At 33.4% G+C, this 17,179-nt stretch overlaps 1 protein-coding gene across 7 annotated transcripts in view; it reads right to left on the bottom strand.

Annotated features, from left to right (window-relative positions):
- Positions 1 to 17,179, bottom strand: part of AP3B1 (adaptor related protein complex 3 subunit beta 1) — a 279,061-nt gene that overhangs the window by 120,531 nt on the left and 141,351 nt on the right. For all 7 annotated transcript variants that reach the window (XM_004374474.2, XM_023729486.1, XM_023729481.1 and 4 more), the window contains 6 exons: positions 16,754 to 16,851; positions 15,137 to 15,191; positions 14,978 to 15,049; positions 8,612 to 8,674; positions 5,920 to 6,052; positions 1,093 to 1,202 (listed from right to left, as the gene is read on the bottom strand). In XM_004374474.2, coding sequence (XP_004374531.1) covers positions 1,093 to 1,202; positions 5,920 to 6,052; positions 8,612 to 8,674; positions 14,978 to 15,049; positions 15,137 to 15,191; positions 16,754 to 16,851 — 531 coding nt within the window. The remainder of the gene's footprint in view (positions 1 to 1,092; positions 1,203 to 5,919; positions 6,053 to 8,611; positions 8,675 to 14,977; positions 15,050 to 15,136; positions 15,192 to 16,753; positions 16,852 to 17,179) is intronic.

Genomic DNA, 17,179 nt, shown 5'->3' with positions numbered 1-17,179 from the left:
GAAGTTTGAGGGTTGATATGTTGTGGGGTTGTTAACCAATGTCATAAAACAACATGTGTACTACTGTTTCACGAGAAACTATTTGTTCTGTAAGCCTTCACCTGAAGTACAATTAAAAAAAAAAAATTAAAAAAAAAAAACAAGCTCTAGCATAAAAAGGAAAGAAGAACTGATACATACTACCGTATACATGCTAAATGAAAGAAGTCAGACACAAAGAACACATATTGTAGGATTCCACTGATAGGAAATGTCCAGAATAGGAAATCCACAGGGACAGAAAGTAGATTAGTGTTTGCCAAAGGCTAGACTGGTAGCACCATGGTTAAGCATTTGACTGCTGACCGAAAGGTCGGCAGCTCAAATCCACCAGCTGCTCCTTGGAAACCCTGTGGGGCAGTTCTACTCTGTCTATAGGGTCGCTATGAGTTGGAATCGACTCAGTGGCAATGGGTTTGGTTCAGGTTTTTTAGGGCTGAACTGAGGGGAGAATGGGGAATGACTGCTAATGGGTAAGGATTTGGTGTTTTTTAAGGGTTATGAAAATGTTCTGCAATTAGATAGTGGTGATGGTTGCACAACCTTATAAATATACTACAACCCCCTGAATTGTAAACTTTAAAAGCAAATTTTATAAATGGAATTCTATCTTAATTTAAAAAAGAAAGATCTAGGTACTAGGTGTGCTCATTGCTAGCAGGGTGTCACTGCTTCTAGGACCTCTCAAAAGAGCTGGAAAATAAATGTTTGTTTGTACATTACACATTCATATGTTTGCACATATACATGTGAAGACGCACACAGATACATATGTACACCCACACACATCTAGCTGTCTCTCTATTAAAACCTATAAACTTCACACTGATGTCTCCAGTTAAGCGCTACAGAGTTCATCCCATCCTCTGCCTTTTCCATATTTCTAATTGCCCTCTACAACACTGGGAAATCTTATAAAGAGCCAGGATTTGAATCCAGACAGTTTAGCTCTCTTAACCACCATTCTTTAGGATATCCATTTATTTTAACAAAACTATAAATGACTGAGTAAAATTCGGTTCTAATTCAGCAAGCATCTTAATTAATACTCACAGTGATGCTGTCCAAGAGTTTGGCCATGTGTTTAATGATTTCACCATGTTGTGCAGGTTGCATTTGCAGTAATTTCTTAATAACAACCACACTTTCAGCAACAACTATTTCTAAAAAAGACAGAAATTATTCATATTAAATATGTGTAATTTAGTACAAATATACTTGGTAAAATGAAAGCTTAAATTAGCAAAACATTCTTCATGCCTTAAAAGACCAGGTGAAAATTATAACCACGAGTATACTCCCAATCTTTGAGGGATGAACATATATATTCCAAGTAGAAGAGTATTAACCCGTAATCTCTGTTGTTGTTTCTTAGCTTGTGATAGCACTTTTCTAATCTTTGCCTCTTTAGGTCAGGAAAGCAAAGTGAGGTTAGATTATGTGGTCACCTTAATGTACAAGCACCTTTAGCTTTTAATCAGAGCTCTCAGATGCTGCTCTTTGATCCCTATCAATTACATACCAAAAAAACCCAAATCCACTGACGTTGAAAAGATTCCGACTCATAGCAACCCTACAGGACAGGGTAGAACAGCCCCATAGAGTTTTCAAGGGTGTAAATCTTTATGGAAGCAGACTGCCAAATTTTTACCCTGTGGAGCAGCTGGTGGGTTCGAACCAATGACCTTCCAGTTGGCAGCTGAGCACTTAACCACTGTGCACCAGGACTCCTTATCAATTATATAGGGGACATCAAATACCTACAATCTAAACAATATTTTAGGCATTTTCAAATGAGTAGTAAGGATTATTAGTAATAGGAAAGGTTTAACTGTAGAAAGAGTATGGACTTCAGAGTCAGAAAGATCGGGGATTGTAAATTGGATTGTCTCCATTTGTCCCATAAATCCACCCATCTCTGTCTGCAGAGGCTAAACTCTGTGCACACCATCAGCTAGATTCCCTTGCCCTGGCTTCTAGCTGAGTTTAGCCAATAGGAGGCACCAGTAGGAGACCAGAGGGAGGGAGGAGAGATTAGAGTACTTATTATCCTGGATCCCTCCCTGCCAAGGAGCCCTGCTGGTGCAGCGGTGAAGTGCTCAGATGACAACCAAAAAGTTGGTGGTCTGAATTCACCAGCCGCTCTTCGGGAGGAAGATGTGGCGATCTGCTTCTGTAAAGATTTACAGCCCTGGAAACCCTATGGGGCAGTTCTACTCTGTCCTATAGGGTAGCTACGAGTTGGATCGACTCTACAGCAACAGGTTTTTTTTGGGGGGGGGGTGAGGGTCGTGGGGAGACAGGGTTATCCCTCCCTGCCAGGCCTCTCGAGGATAAGGCCTTTAAGGTAGTGCTTCCATTCCTCTACTGAAGGCCTCAGTTCCTGTCAGTGCCTCTCTCCTGAAGTGTCTAGTAACTGCTCCCACTCCTCACCAACCTCTTCAATCCTAGAGAGGGTACAGGTTCCCCTTACACTCTTGCTAGTGTCAGGGTGTTTCAGCATACCTTGTTGCTTTCCCTTAATCCTGTTCACACGTTATAAACAGCATCTTCATTAAATTCTCCTCAATCGCCCCTTTTGATTGTACCATCTGTTTCTTGCCATGGCCTTAACTGATAACAGTAATTGGTACTTGGAGAGGCTGCAGGAAGCAGAGCCTCAAATTGGAACTCTAAGATTGAGTTATCACACCAAAAGCGCTAATTGGTAGCCCATAGTTATGTTATTTGGTGGCACTGACAGAGAAATGTAATGTATCTAGCTTGAGCACCTAACCTGATGGAGTGAATCTTATGTAAACATTATTAAACATCTTTGGGGGGGCAGCATCATACTGCCTACTGCAGGTACCTTCTCATTTCCTTCACATAATTCTACCCTGCTTTTTCTTTAGCTTCTCCAACAAAGGCACAAAATGATTCCATGTTCTGAACATTTCCTAGCTTCCTCCCTATCCCCAACAGAACTTAATGGTCATCACTCTAGGAAGTACATTCTACTATTATTCCCATTTTACAGTGAAGAATCTGGAGCCCAGGGAGATGGGATAATTTACTCAAGGTAACATTAGTATTCATACATAGGTATTCTGGCTCTGCATTTAAGCAAAAACTTTGCAACAGAGTAAGTGGTCAATATATGAGAAGACTATACTATACCTATTTTATATGACTGTCTCCCTCCATTAGATTGTAAGTTCCCCAGGAGGGGAGAACATTTTGCAGGCTGAATAAATATCTTTCTCATCTATTCAAGATTTACTAAATATCTCCATTTATTAGTCTTCAATAGTTATTTATTGAATTATTAAAAAAAAAAAAAACCTTAACAGTCTTCTGCACCAATTCTTTGAGCCTTATTTTGTGTCAGTTTACAATAGATGGTTATTCTGACAAGCAGATTTTGCTAATATGCGCTACCTGAAATAAATTGCTTTAGAAAATTAAATTATTCCAAGTCAATGTCAATTTAAATGTAGATTTCTCGTAAAGGTCCTTAAGAAATCTGTTTCTCAAATTAATCTTAGATAGTGACATTGGACTGTTGTAGGAAAAGCATCAAGTCTTCTTAGAAAGGTCTTCCTCATGCCAAGAAGGGAGACATCAACATTAAAATAAATAAATAAATAAAAACCCAAAAGCCTACAGTTCTAAGAGAAGTATGTTAAATATGTCTAAAGACAATGGAGTCTAAATGTAGTCCCTGAGGTTTCAAGATACATTATAGGAAGAGGATGTACTTAGTTCACCATAAAAATCAAAGAATCACAAATTCTCACAGCCTCAAAAGATCTCACAGATTTTAAGGAAACGAAAGCCTGCTCCACAGTATCTATTCCTAAAAGCAGATCTTTTAATAGAAAAAGGATCTGTTTCAGGACTGGCCATTTTAAAGTAAAAACTATTATTACTTTCTTTAATGTTACTTATTTTAATATAAATTTTCTCTTTATTTCTTTTACCTCTCAGCTTTTTTGAGCCAGATTTCCAACTACAAAGGTATAGCATGTATGATAAAGAGATAATGAATCAGGTATTATGTTGTAATGATGATTATGCAACCAGAACCTGAACAATACAATTTTATGTTTCTAAATATTCAAACAGAAGATAAAACCCCACAGCTATGAAGGGAGTTATGATTTACTAAAAACAAAAGCCTAAATTTAAAAATCACAGATTAATTTAGTAAATCCTCCTACATTTTAAGAGTGATTATAGATTATATTAGTTTTTCATTAGCTAATTATAAAACAATCTATTGTTCCCTTAAAAGTGTCACAGGGGCAGAATATTCATCTTTTACATAAAGCCAATAAAAAATATTTAAAAAAAATTAATGTGCTACAAAGCTGAAGTAGAAGTAATTGCTTTAAAACCCACAGCTTGAAAATTTTACATTAGAAGAAAGGGTCAAAAATAAAATTGAGAAACCCTGAATTTATTTCATATTTGAAAGAACTAATCAGCATTCTAAGTAATTTCTGGTGCTTTATGCATGAAATTAAATTTTAAAAGAAAAATTACCCTGGTATACCCTGGTTCATAATCTTTAATGTTCTGGAAATTTTTTGCCAAGGAGAATATTTTATTTAGTTAAATAGAAAGCCATTATTAAAGATACAGAAAAATAAAAATGTATTTTTGAAGTCATAATTTAAAATGTGACATAGAAATAGAAACAAAAAGGATGTTACAGATAAAATGGATGGCATTATTTAGAAAATCTACTTGGTTGATAATGTTTGTTACACTTATTCAGAGTTTTAATACTGCATGTTGAAAAAAACATGTTTACTGGTGAAAGTTTATAATTTTATTTATGTTCACAATAAAAATCAATGTTATTTGGGATATATTTTGTTTTAATTTTTTTTCATTAGAAGTACTTACAACAATATTACAATAATAGATAACTAAGGATAACGCAGCTATTATAGTGAAAAGTTATATTTCAAACAAAATGTAAAAATAACCAATTTTGTTATGTTTCACCTCATGGTTGCTATGTCATATATACCTGTGTATATGCCACATGACATAATTGCAGTTAGAATTCCACAAATAATTTCAATGATTTTATACAGATCATTGCTTCCTAAAAAGAATCTCTTGTTTTAACCAAATACACAATTATAATAAAATTCCTCTAAATAAATTATTTTAAAGGTAAAAGTTTATTCATTTTTTCTTCTTTCTCCAAATGGTTTCATTTGTTCTAAAGCCATATCCATAGAAATAACTGACATTTAACCACAAAACCGTACGAAATCTAGATTACAGCTTTTACTGGATGTTTTCTCTCCAGTTTTACAGAATGTTTAAACACTGTTTAGCCTAAAAACATGAAACTGCTCCAAATTAATGACTTTTAACTCTAGTTAACCTTGAATATAAAATTATTAGGTGAATTTCGGGGGGGGGAAGAGACTTTGAAGGTACACATTTAACATACTTTTTGATCTAGCAACTACCCCATGTTATAAAGTTATTTGCCTGCTTTTAGCACCCTCTGCAGGTGAACCAATATTATATACTACTTATATGCCATTAAAAAGCAGTAAAATAGAACCTTTTGGAAAGGGTACAATGAAGGCGAGTAAACTATGAAGTAAAATAAACAAATCACACTCTCTTAGTTGTGTGTAGGGAAGACAAATACTGCTTCCCAATTAATTAATTAATTTTTCAAAAGCATATATCTCTGTGTCTGCGTGTGCGTATATTTCAAAGATAAAATGCTACTCGTTGAGACCACACTATTAACATACAGGAAAAACTAAAACACAATGTTAAAAAAATGTTACAACTTGCAGATTATACCAAGAAGAATATTTGAATTATAAATTACTTGAAAATATTATGACACTGTGGACTTACCATCCCTGTTGGACAGCAGACACACCAGGCCATTGAGGCATGCGTCAGTGATTTCTGAGATGTTGGTTGCACACCTGCCTATAGTCTGAATAGTGGCTGCTGCAAACTGCTTATCCTGGCTTTTCACATAGGTCTAAAAAAATATTATTTCAATTAGTTTACACATTGGTACTATCAAGTGAACAAAAAGACCCTATTACATTAATCTTTGCCAATATATAAGCATTCTAAAATACGTAATCTTCTCATCTATACGCACAACAGGAGGTCCAACTGATGGCTCAGCTTAACATGATTTTGTTTTTACTTAAAGAATGTGCCTATAGAGGAGGCACATTTTCAAGCCAGGTTCAATCACCTGTGGCCACAGTGGCTTGCGACTCCAAAATAGATAGTGGGGAGCAATCACCCAAAGACAGCAATTAGTTTAAGTGCAAGGTTGAAGGAGATGATGAGAATTCTCTCTTTGGAGGTTTCAGTCCATTTAACCAGCAGCATCTGTGAATCTATGAAAGAAAGGGTCTCTTTTCCAGAGACACTAAATCTTAAAACTGGGAGAGAAGAAAAAGGACCAATACGCTATTGACAAACGTTTTATTCTCGAAATGCGATATGAATGGTAGTAAAAGTATAACAGGAGCTACAGAGAGCTACATTTCAATAAAGACTCTAGAATTATACAATTTGCAACAAAACGTATTTTTATAATAGATTTTCTTTAAAAGTATGCTTTAAAACATACACTATAAACTGTATGTGTACACAACAATAAAAGAAATATATCATTGATTTAACAATCAGAAGTTAAAGGTCTTTACAAAATTTATAATAATCCTAAAGAATTTCACTTTGGTTAAAATCTTTCCTAATTTAAAAACGAAGCTTTCACTGTTTACAGAAATTAATGTACTTTTAGTACGCATATTTATATTTTCACTTTAAAATCCTATTTTCAACTAAAATTAAAAAAAAAGATTCCCATCCTCAAGTGACAAGTACATAATGTAGAAGTAACACATATGGTTATCTAAAATGTAGAAAGAAATATACATTTAAATGTTGCCTAAATGACAAATGGGGAAGAAAATCTGAGGACATCTAAAAAAATATACAAATTTAGTGAAAATGGTACGAAGAAGGTGATTAAATGTTGAAGAAATAAATAATTAAACTCTCTTAATTCTGTTTAGGCAAGACCAATTATATTTAAGACTATTTTCAAACTGAAAATCTAATTTCTCAATTAAAAAAATTGCATTTATACTTTTATTATATATATTTCATATATGTATGAGTCTTTAGAAAGTCTCTATTTTTCTCAGTTATTATTATAAGCAAACTGCACACAACCATGAACATCACACAAACACATAAATAAGATGCATACATAGACTGAAAAAAATGAACATATGAAGAAAGAGTATATTAATAAGTTTGACTAAAATGACCCTATTAAATATCCTGATATTAAATAAAATGACTGGGTCATCAATATTCTGAAACAAGGCTAGTGTGTTACTTCTGTGCACCTAAACGATTGCATAAAATTACATGAGACCCCCTACCTATAACACCAGAAGACTGGGCATAAGCAGAAAGTGGACAGCAAAGGACATCCAAAGAGATTCATAGGACAACAGGGGGAAAAAAATCATAAGAATGAAGTAAAAATAAAATTCAAGCAACATTCTATAGCCATGATTTACTGGATAAGAACTTGAGACACTGTATTTTCTGGCATAAGAATATGAGATGAGTGGGTATCCAGGAAATATCCTAATTTTACAAGAAATTTTTCTAGAAAAAAATACACCATGAAAACACAGCAATCCAGTTATGAAATTATAAATCATGGGCATACAATAATATTTGAAGTAGTGTATAAAATCACATAGCTAAACAGAAACACAATTATCTGTATAGCTAAAAAGAAATATAATACAGGCATGTATAATGATTATGGTAATAAAATAAAAGTTAAGGGTTGACAAAAACTCTACCTGTGATTAGTGTGTGGTATGTGGTATATTTTTGTTAAGAAAACTGCTGGTGGGATGTAAAACTCTTAATACTTACATGAGGTTTACTATTGCTATGCTCCACCACTAAATCTTCAGAGCTGACCCTTCTATCACAAAGGGCATAATGCCCATAAGGTAATTTCTGAATAACATTTTTGGGGGTATGGAACTGGAGGCATCTCATTCATCAGCAATAAATCAAAACAACAACAACAAAAATCATGGCATTTTTTTTTTTCTTTCCTAGCTAACCATAAGGTTAAGGGGACAGGGTCTAAAAAAGTGATAGGTAAATCAAATAGCGACAACCAGGCAAGAAATTAAGTCATTTTCATGAGTGCACAGTATTGAAAGAACTTTTGTTGAAGACAACACAATGAAATGGCATCCTGACCACTAACATCATTTCTAGCAAGGAGGACAAAGTTATAAATAAGTCTGTCAAATTCTGTGGAAGTGTGAATGGAAATACTATTACATTTCCCTTCAATGATAAATTTGTAGTTAATGTTCGTTTCTGAAATTTTATATATTTCTCAGTTGACAATCTTGTCCCAAATCATTGTTTTCTTTACACAATTATATATTTCTAAATTTAGAAAAATACATATTTAGCTTAAGACTGAACATATGCTTTAGAAGTTATTTTATAATTAGCCTTGTACACAAACCTGAAATTCTCGAAGAAGAGTTGATATATTGGCTTCATTTGCCAAGTTTGTCAGAATTTCAAGCTATGGTAGAAAGAAGAGAGAATTTTTTTGTTATATATATTTTACCACAGTAAATTTTTTTAAAAAATGATACATTTAATAAAGGCTGGGCATTGAACAGAAAGGTAATTTCAGTTTTATAAAAAAAATCACATATCACAAATGTTGTAAGGCATTATACCCTTCAGGTGAGCTTAGTCTGTCTCCCTATGTTTATAAATAAATAATAGATAATTACATGAACCTCATTGCCGTTGAGTCGATTCTGACTCATATCAACTCTATAGGACAGGGAAGAACTGCCCCATAGGGTTTCCAAGGAGTGCCTGGTGGATTCAAAGGGCTGACCTTTTGGTTAGCAGCCGAGCTCTTAACCACGGCTCCATCAGGACTCCAGATAATTACATAGTTCTTAAAAAATACTTAGGAAAAAGTGAATCCTACATTTAGCTGCACATTTCTTATATATATAAATCCAGAAGAGACAATTAAAATATCTAAATGAATGAAGCTGGATCCATACCTCACACCATATATGAAAATTAATTCAAAATGGATCAAGGACCTAAATAAAAGAATTAAAACCATAAAACTCGCAGAAGAAAACAAGGAGTAATGCTTTGGGACCTAGTTTGTATGATCAACTTCCCTAATTATTTGTCCCAACTTTACAATCTATGCTTAACTGACCTGAACAATTTAAGCTACTTTTATTAATAATGCTTGAAAATAATTTGTCCTCTATGTAATACCTCTATTTTCCAGACATCTATTAATTCTCTTGATTTGTTCTCCCGTATCCTACCATGCCAAATATTTAGAAATTTTAATTTTCTTTTATGAATTTATATATATAAGAACTATGCAACAAAAAATTCAATCATAATAGGCTTGCTAAAGTATTTCATGTCTTTACTCATATAAAATATTCAATTAATCCACAGGAAGGCAACAAAAAGGAAAAAGGGCACCAAGAACAGATGGGACACAAAGAAAATAAAATACAAAATGTAGACATAAACACATTCATATCAATAATTACTTTAAAAGTAAATGGTCTAAGCCAAAGATTAGACAGCCCTGTAAAACAAAACGAGACTAATGGGACACAACAGCCCAGGGACAAGGACTAGAAGGCAGGAGGGGACAGGAAAGCTGGTAATAGGTAACCCAAGGTCTAGAAGGGAGAGTACTGACATGTCATGGGGTTGTTAACCAACGTCATAAAACAGTATGTGTACTGTTTAATGAGAAACTATTTGTTCTGTAAACCTTCATCTAAAGTACAATTAAAAAAAAAGTAAATGGTCTAAACACTTCAATTAAAAGGCAGATATTGACAGACTACATATAGAAGTATGACCCAACTATATGCTGACTATAAGAAGCCCTATTTAAATATAAAGATTATAAACAGGTTAAAGGTAAAAAGCATAAAAATAAAATAAAATACCTAGGAATAAATTTAACCAAGGAAGTGAAAGACTTATACACTGAAAAGTATAAAACATTATTTTGAAAGAAATTAAAGACCTAAATAAATGGAAGGGCATTCTGTGTTCACAAACTGGAAGACTTAGTATTATTGAATTAATATGTCAATATATTATAGATTTCATCTATAGATTCAATGCAATCCCCAACAAGATTCCAACAGCCTTCTTTGCAGAAATGGAAAAGTGAATCCTCAAATTTATATGGAACTGAAAGGGGCCCCAAACAGCCGAAGCAATCTTGAAAAAGAAGAATAAAACAGAAGGACTCACACTTCCTGATCTCAAAACATGCTATAAAGTGAGAGTAATTAAAGTAGTCTGGTACTGGCATAATGAAAGACACATAGACCAATGGACTAGAATTGAAAGTCCAGAAATAAACCAGTGTATCAATTAATTTTCAACAAGGGTTGAATAGTCTCTTTAATAAATGGTGTTGGTACAATTGGATTTCTACATGCAAAAGAATGAAGCTAGAACCATATCTCATAGCATATACAAAAATTAATTCAAAATGGATCAAGGACATAAATGTAAGAACTAAAACCATAAAACTCTAATAAAGAAAAGCCAGGAGTAATGCTCTGGGATCTAGTTTGCACAATCAACAAAAGACAAAATAGATAAATTGGATTTCATCAAAATTAAAAACTTTTTTGCGTCAAAGGACTTTCTCAGCAAAGTGAAGAGACAACCTATAGATTGGAAGAAAAAACTGGGAACCATAGATCTGATAAGTGATTAATATCCAAAATATATATAAACTCCTACAACAATAAAAAGACAAACAATCCAATCAAAAAATGGGCAAAGGACTTGAAGAGACATTTCACCAAGGAAATACAAATGGCCAATAAGCACACGAAAAGATGATCAACATCATTAGTTATTAAGGAAATACAAATCAAAACCGTAATGAAATACCACTTCACCTCCACTAGAATGGCTATGATCAGAAAATCAGAAGTGTTGGCAAGGATGTGGAGAAACTGGAATCCCTATCCATTGCTGATGGACTGTAAAATGGTACAGCCACTGTGCAACACAGTTTGGCAGTTCCTCTAAAAATTAAACATAGAATTACCATATGATCCAGTAATTCCACTCCTAGGTATTATAAGCAGGAATACAAACAGATACTTGTACACCAATGTTCACTGCAGCATTATTCACAATAGCCAAAAGGTGGAAACTACCTAAGTGTCCATCAACAGATGAATGGATGAACAAAAATGTGATATACGCATACAATGGAATATTATTCAGCCATAAAGGGAAATAAAGTTTGAATACATGCTACAACATGAATGAACCTTGAAAACAGTATGCTGAATGAAATAAGTCAATCACAAAAGGACAAATATTGTATGATCCCACTTAGATGAAACATCTAGTATAGGCAAATGCATAGAGACAGAAATAGGTTAGTGGTTACTGGGGGATAGGGGAAGGGAGAAATGAGGAGTTACTGCTCACTGGGTCCTGAGTTTCTGTTGGGATGATGAAAAAGCTTTGGAAATAGATAGTGGTGATGGTGGCACAACAATGTGAGTATTGCTTAAAATGTTTAATTTTTTTTCACAATAAAATTTTTAAGAAGAAAAAAAAAGCCAATAAGGAAATATTATGAACACTTTGTGTCAATGAGCACCTTATATTAAATGGACAAATTTGTTGAAAGACACAAATTATGAAAACTGACACAAGAAATAATAGAAAATATGAGTTATCTTAAATCTATTTAAAAAATTGAATACATAATTTAACATTTTCCCCTCAAAAACAGAACTCTAGGCAAAGATGGCCTTATTTGTGGGAAAGGAATGATGCAAAATCTATACAATCTCGAGAAAATAGAAAAGAATCATTTCCCCATTCGCTTTATGAGGCCAGCAATATCTGATACCAAAAGCAGACAAAAAGATTACAAGAAAAGAAAACTACAGACCAATATCCTTCATGAACACAGCCACAGAAATTCTTAACAAAATGTTAGCAAATCAGCTAACAATAGGGAAAACCGGGTATGCGATATACAGGAACTCTCTAACATTCTTGCAACTTTTCTGTAAATTTGCAACTCTTCTAAAATTAAAAATTAAAAAAAATTAGCAAATGAAATCCAGCAATGACCATATCTTGACCTAATGAAGTTCACTCTAGGAATGCAGGGTTAATTTCACATTTGAAAATCTGTGAGTGTAACTCATCACATTAACAGAAAAAAGCAGGGGAAAAAATCATATGATCACCTCAATTGATGCAGAGAAAACATCTGAAAAAGATTCAACCTACATTCATGAGAAAAGTTTTCAGCACACTAAGAATAGAAAGGAGCTTCCTCACTCTGACAAAAGGAATCCATGAAAATCCTACAGCTAACATATTACCGGTGAAAGAATGAATACCTTCCCCCCTAAGATTGGGAACAGGATAGAAATGTCTATCTCGCCACTCATATTCAACACTATACTAGCAATTCAAACCAGTGCAGTCAGGCAAGAAAAAGGATAGTTTTTCCAACAACTGATGCTTGGAATAAAGAGGTATTCATAAAGGAAAACTATGAACATTTTTAATGGTATCTTTTTCTTTTTTTATTGCCTGTCATTGACCCACTATAACATTTACAATCTAGTTTGTATGCATCCATAGTTTTCTCCATGTTCTTATCACATACAAATATACAAACATACTTACAAATAAACATATACAGAATTTGTCGTTTGTTTTATAGAAATTTAACCCAATTTAAAAAAACTGAGATATAATAAAATGTAGAAGTCTTAAGTGTACCGCTTGATGAATTTTAACACATGTATTCACATGGATTGGACTATTAACCAAAAGAAAATCACCACAAAGACTTCCTTCTTGGCTCTTTCCTATTAATTCCTCCCACAAAAGCAACGAGTATCCTAATCTGATCAACACAAATTAGTTTTTGTCTGTTCTTGAATTTTACGTAAGTAAAATAATACAGTATATACTTTTGTGACTGGTTTATTTTGCTCAGCATGTATTTGAGATTAATCCATGTTGTTGAGTGCCTACATTCATTTTTTAATTAGTAATTTGTATTCCATTATATGAATATACCACATTCCGTTTATCCGTATCAATGGACACTTAAGTTATTTCTGGTTTGGGGCTTTTATGAATAAAATTGCTCCGGATAATCTCATACAAATCTTTTTATAGGAAATAAATTCATTTTTCTTGGGTACATATCTAGGAATGCAAATGTATTGGGTAGGTGTATGTTTAAATTTCAAGAGACTGTCAGTTTTCTGAAGTGATTTTACCATTTTACACTTCTACCAGTAATATATGAGAATTTCAGTTGCTCCGTAACTTTAAACACTTGCTATCTCAATCTTTTAAATTTACCATCTGGTGGAAATGTAGTGGTGCCTCAATAAGGCAGAATATTGTTCATTTTCCTAATGACTAATGATGCTGAGCCCCTTTCAAAAGTGCTTTGGCAATTTAGAGATCTCTTTTCTGACTTAACTGCTCAAATCTTGACACCATTTTTAAATTGGGTTATCTTTTTATTATTGAATTCTAGAAGTTCTTTATATATTCTGGATACAAGCCATTTTTCAGATATATATATTGGGAATACCTCCTCCCAGATTATGGCTTGACGTTTTATTTTACTTCAATGAGAATATTTTAATTTTTTGTACAATTTTTTTTTAAACAATTTCAAATTTACAGAAAAGTTGCCACTACAAATTTTTTCTCTGAACCATTTGAGAGTTGCCAACCTGATGCCGCATCATCCTCAAATACTCTGTGTTTATTTCCTACAAACAAGAAAGTTCTCCTACAGACCACAATGCAACCAACAAAATCAGGAAATTAATAATGAATCATTATTACTTCCATACAATCTTTCTCATTCAAATTTCACCAATTGACTCAATAATGTATAATAAGGAACCAGATAAATAATACGTATTGTATTTAGTTGTCTTTTTAGTCTCCTTCAGTCTGAAACAGTTTCTCAGTCTTTCCTTAGGCCTTCATGATCTTGATACGTTTGATGATTACAAACCAGTTATTTTGTAAAATATCCCTCAATCTAGTGTCTTAGATTTCCTTACCATTAAACTCAGTTTCCATGTGAATAACCAATCATTCCAATGTTTATTTTATAGTCCATTCTTTTCTACTTTTGGTACATTAAATTTCCACATGCACAGGTCTGTTTCCAGGCTCTCTGGTCTATTCCACTTACTTACATGTTTAAATATCACACTGTTTTAATTATTATAGCTTTATATTGCTAACTGCACACTAGCCACAGTTACCTTCCCTGAACACAACACTCTTTCATAATTCCTTGTGTTAGCATAAACTGCTTTCCGCCTGCTCCCAGGCCTGCAACCTCCCAGTCAACCTACCAACTAATAACAAAAAATTCACAGAAATGTTATTCTTTCAAGGCCCATCCAAACATCAACTTTCCACAAAAGTATTTTCTGAATATCCCAGAGAATTAGCCCCACCGTTCTGTTTTTCCACAGCATTCCATTCAAATCTGTACGATATAACTTAAAAAACACAGTAGTTATTTTATCTATTAAGATGTTTATCTCCTTCAGTACGCACAGGCACAGGCAGCATGTCTTAGCTTTGTATATCACAATGTAGCACAAAAACTAGTGTATAATAATATAGTATGGAAAATATAAAGAAAATTCTCAAATGTTATCTATATTTTTATAAAGCAGGACTCCATTTTGCAAATGCTAGAAGCTTTAGCAATATCTCTTCAAAGCAAACGTGTTACAGATCTGAAAAAGAAAAGCACATATACCTTCAGTGTCTTGATCATAGTTGGGTCAGTTGATCTAACATAGAAACTCTTCAGATAAGGTTCAAACATACCCTAGATTACAAAAATAAATACATAAATACAGTTGTGGTACTAATTTTTTCATTCTTCCCTTAAATTATGTGTTCACAATGGACATACCTTTCTTTGAATTGACATAGTTGCTATATTCTGTAGGACAATATATTGCACCTCCCTAGGAATTAAAGAAGAAGTTTCACTGGGTATATCTTCCAAGAAAATATCTTTTCAGTAAACAGTACATTAAAGAAAATAATCAGCAATAAATTCCACATTGAATGGAACTCTTAAATGTAATATCAAAAAGTTTTTAATAAATCTTAGATATTTATGCCTTCTTTTTAAACACACTTTCCCCTGTAAACTACTAATAAATTTGATTTATCACGAGACAAAGTTAAAACAAATTTTATAATACCGTATTCGTAAAGTATAAAGCCAATACTGTAGTTACTCTGAACACATGCAAGGGAGGTATTTGTAGGGCTAATGAGGTAAATATGACCATAGCATTAATATATACTGATCAGAGGTTTCACTCTATAACTCAATCCTGTTGAGAGTCAAAGGCCAGATTAAAAAAGCAGTCATGTCATTTTTGTGCCCAAATATCTAAGAAACAAAGATAAAATTAAATGTGGTATAAAGCTTCATGTGACAGCCCACTGCAGACCCTTCTGATTTTCCCTGAACTAGCAATAAAAGAGAAAAAAACATTTAACTGATAAAAGGGAAAAGAATGGCTATGTACAAAGACAGGGGAGAACAGGGACACACAGCAAAATAGTATTTTCCTTGTCACTAAGGCATGGCAAAAGCCAGTCAAGGACTAAAGCTGTGGCATAAGTTCCAGTTAAGGACAAAAATGAATATATATCTTTATATATAACAACACTGTTAGAGAAAGTACAGCCCTCAATTTTTAATTTAAAAAATAGTAATTATCGCAAAAGATCCACGGTAAGCTAAACAGCTAAAACAAAGATGCATTGTTAAGCACAGAAAATAAAACAAAGCAAGACAAAAAACTCATCTTAAACTCTGAAATTATGTCTCACAGAAACTCAACAGATGTGTTTTGAATTGTTGCCCTGAACTGCTGAATGATGGGAAGTTAAAATTAAAGAAATAGGTGCTCTTTCTTTTTTCTTTCTTTCTTTCTCTCTGTGTATCTATCATCTATCTAAAGGAAATTAAAAGAACATGCATTGATTTCAAATGAGTAGTTACTAAGAATATAGTTCTCTTTTTAAAATGGAGCAAACTACAGTAGTTACATATTGCCACTTTATAGAAAGCAGCAATTCTTTCATAAACTGTGTAGTTTAAGATATGTATTGCTTCATATAAAATCATATATAATACACTGAGTAAGTCAATCTGACAATACTTCGGTATATTTTTCAATGATTCCAGATTTACTGGAACTCGCAAACATCATTACTATCACACCTAGAAATAACAAACAATAAGACTAGGCTACTGTTGACAGCATATACTACATAGGTGATAGGTCACAAGCTGTTTGAACTTCAAGTTAAAAAAAAATTCAATATTTATCATTAAGTTTGAGATAAATTGTATAAAAGCTATTATGATGATCCCCTTAAGTATGAAATCTTATCGATAAAATACAGTCAGAAGCATGTAATAAATGCCTGAAAGACAATTCTATTTATTCAAGGATTACTTTTGAAGGAATACAAAATAAAAAGCATATATAAAATCATGACTTACCTATTGCTACGAAGTAAACGCACTAGTGATTTAGAAATAATACTAGCTTCAGATTTTGGTGATAAGTGCCAAAAGAGCTGAGCAACTGCCATAACCACCTAAAAGATAGAGCATGAAACAACAGAGACTATGAACACTGGAGTACTCTACAACCTCAAAAACATTTGTACATGTTACCTCCTTTACCCTCTACAAAATTCCTGTGAAATAAAATGAAATATGCTATTATCCTCTGTAGTGGGTTGAATATAAAAAAAATCATTGCCTTCAAGTCAACTCCGACACACAGTGACCCTACGGGACAGACCAAAACTGCCTCATAGGGTTTCCAAGGAGTGGCTGGTGGATTCGAACTGCCGACCTTTTGGTTAGCAGCCGTAGCTAATAAACACTACACCACCAGGGCTCCTGTGGGTCGAATAGTGT

The sequence above is a fragment of the Trichechus manatus genome, unplaced genomic scaffold (assembly GCF_000243295.1).
Source record: "Trichechus manatus latirostris isolate Lorelei unplaced genomic scaffold, TriManLat1.0 scaffold00029, whole genome shotgun sequence".
Classification (NCBI taxonomy): domain Eukaryota; kingdom Metazoa; phylum Chordata; class Mammalia; order Sirenia; family Trichechidae; genus Trichechus; species Trichechus manatus.
The sequence above is the reverse complement of the archived record's forward strand: the minus strand, read 5'-3'. Positions and strand labels throughout refer to the sequence as shown.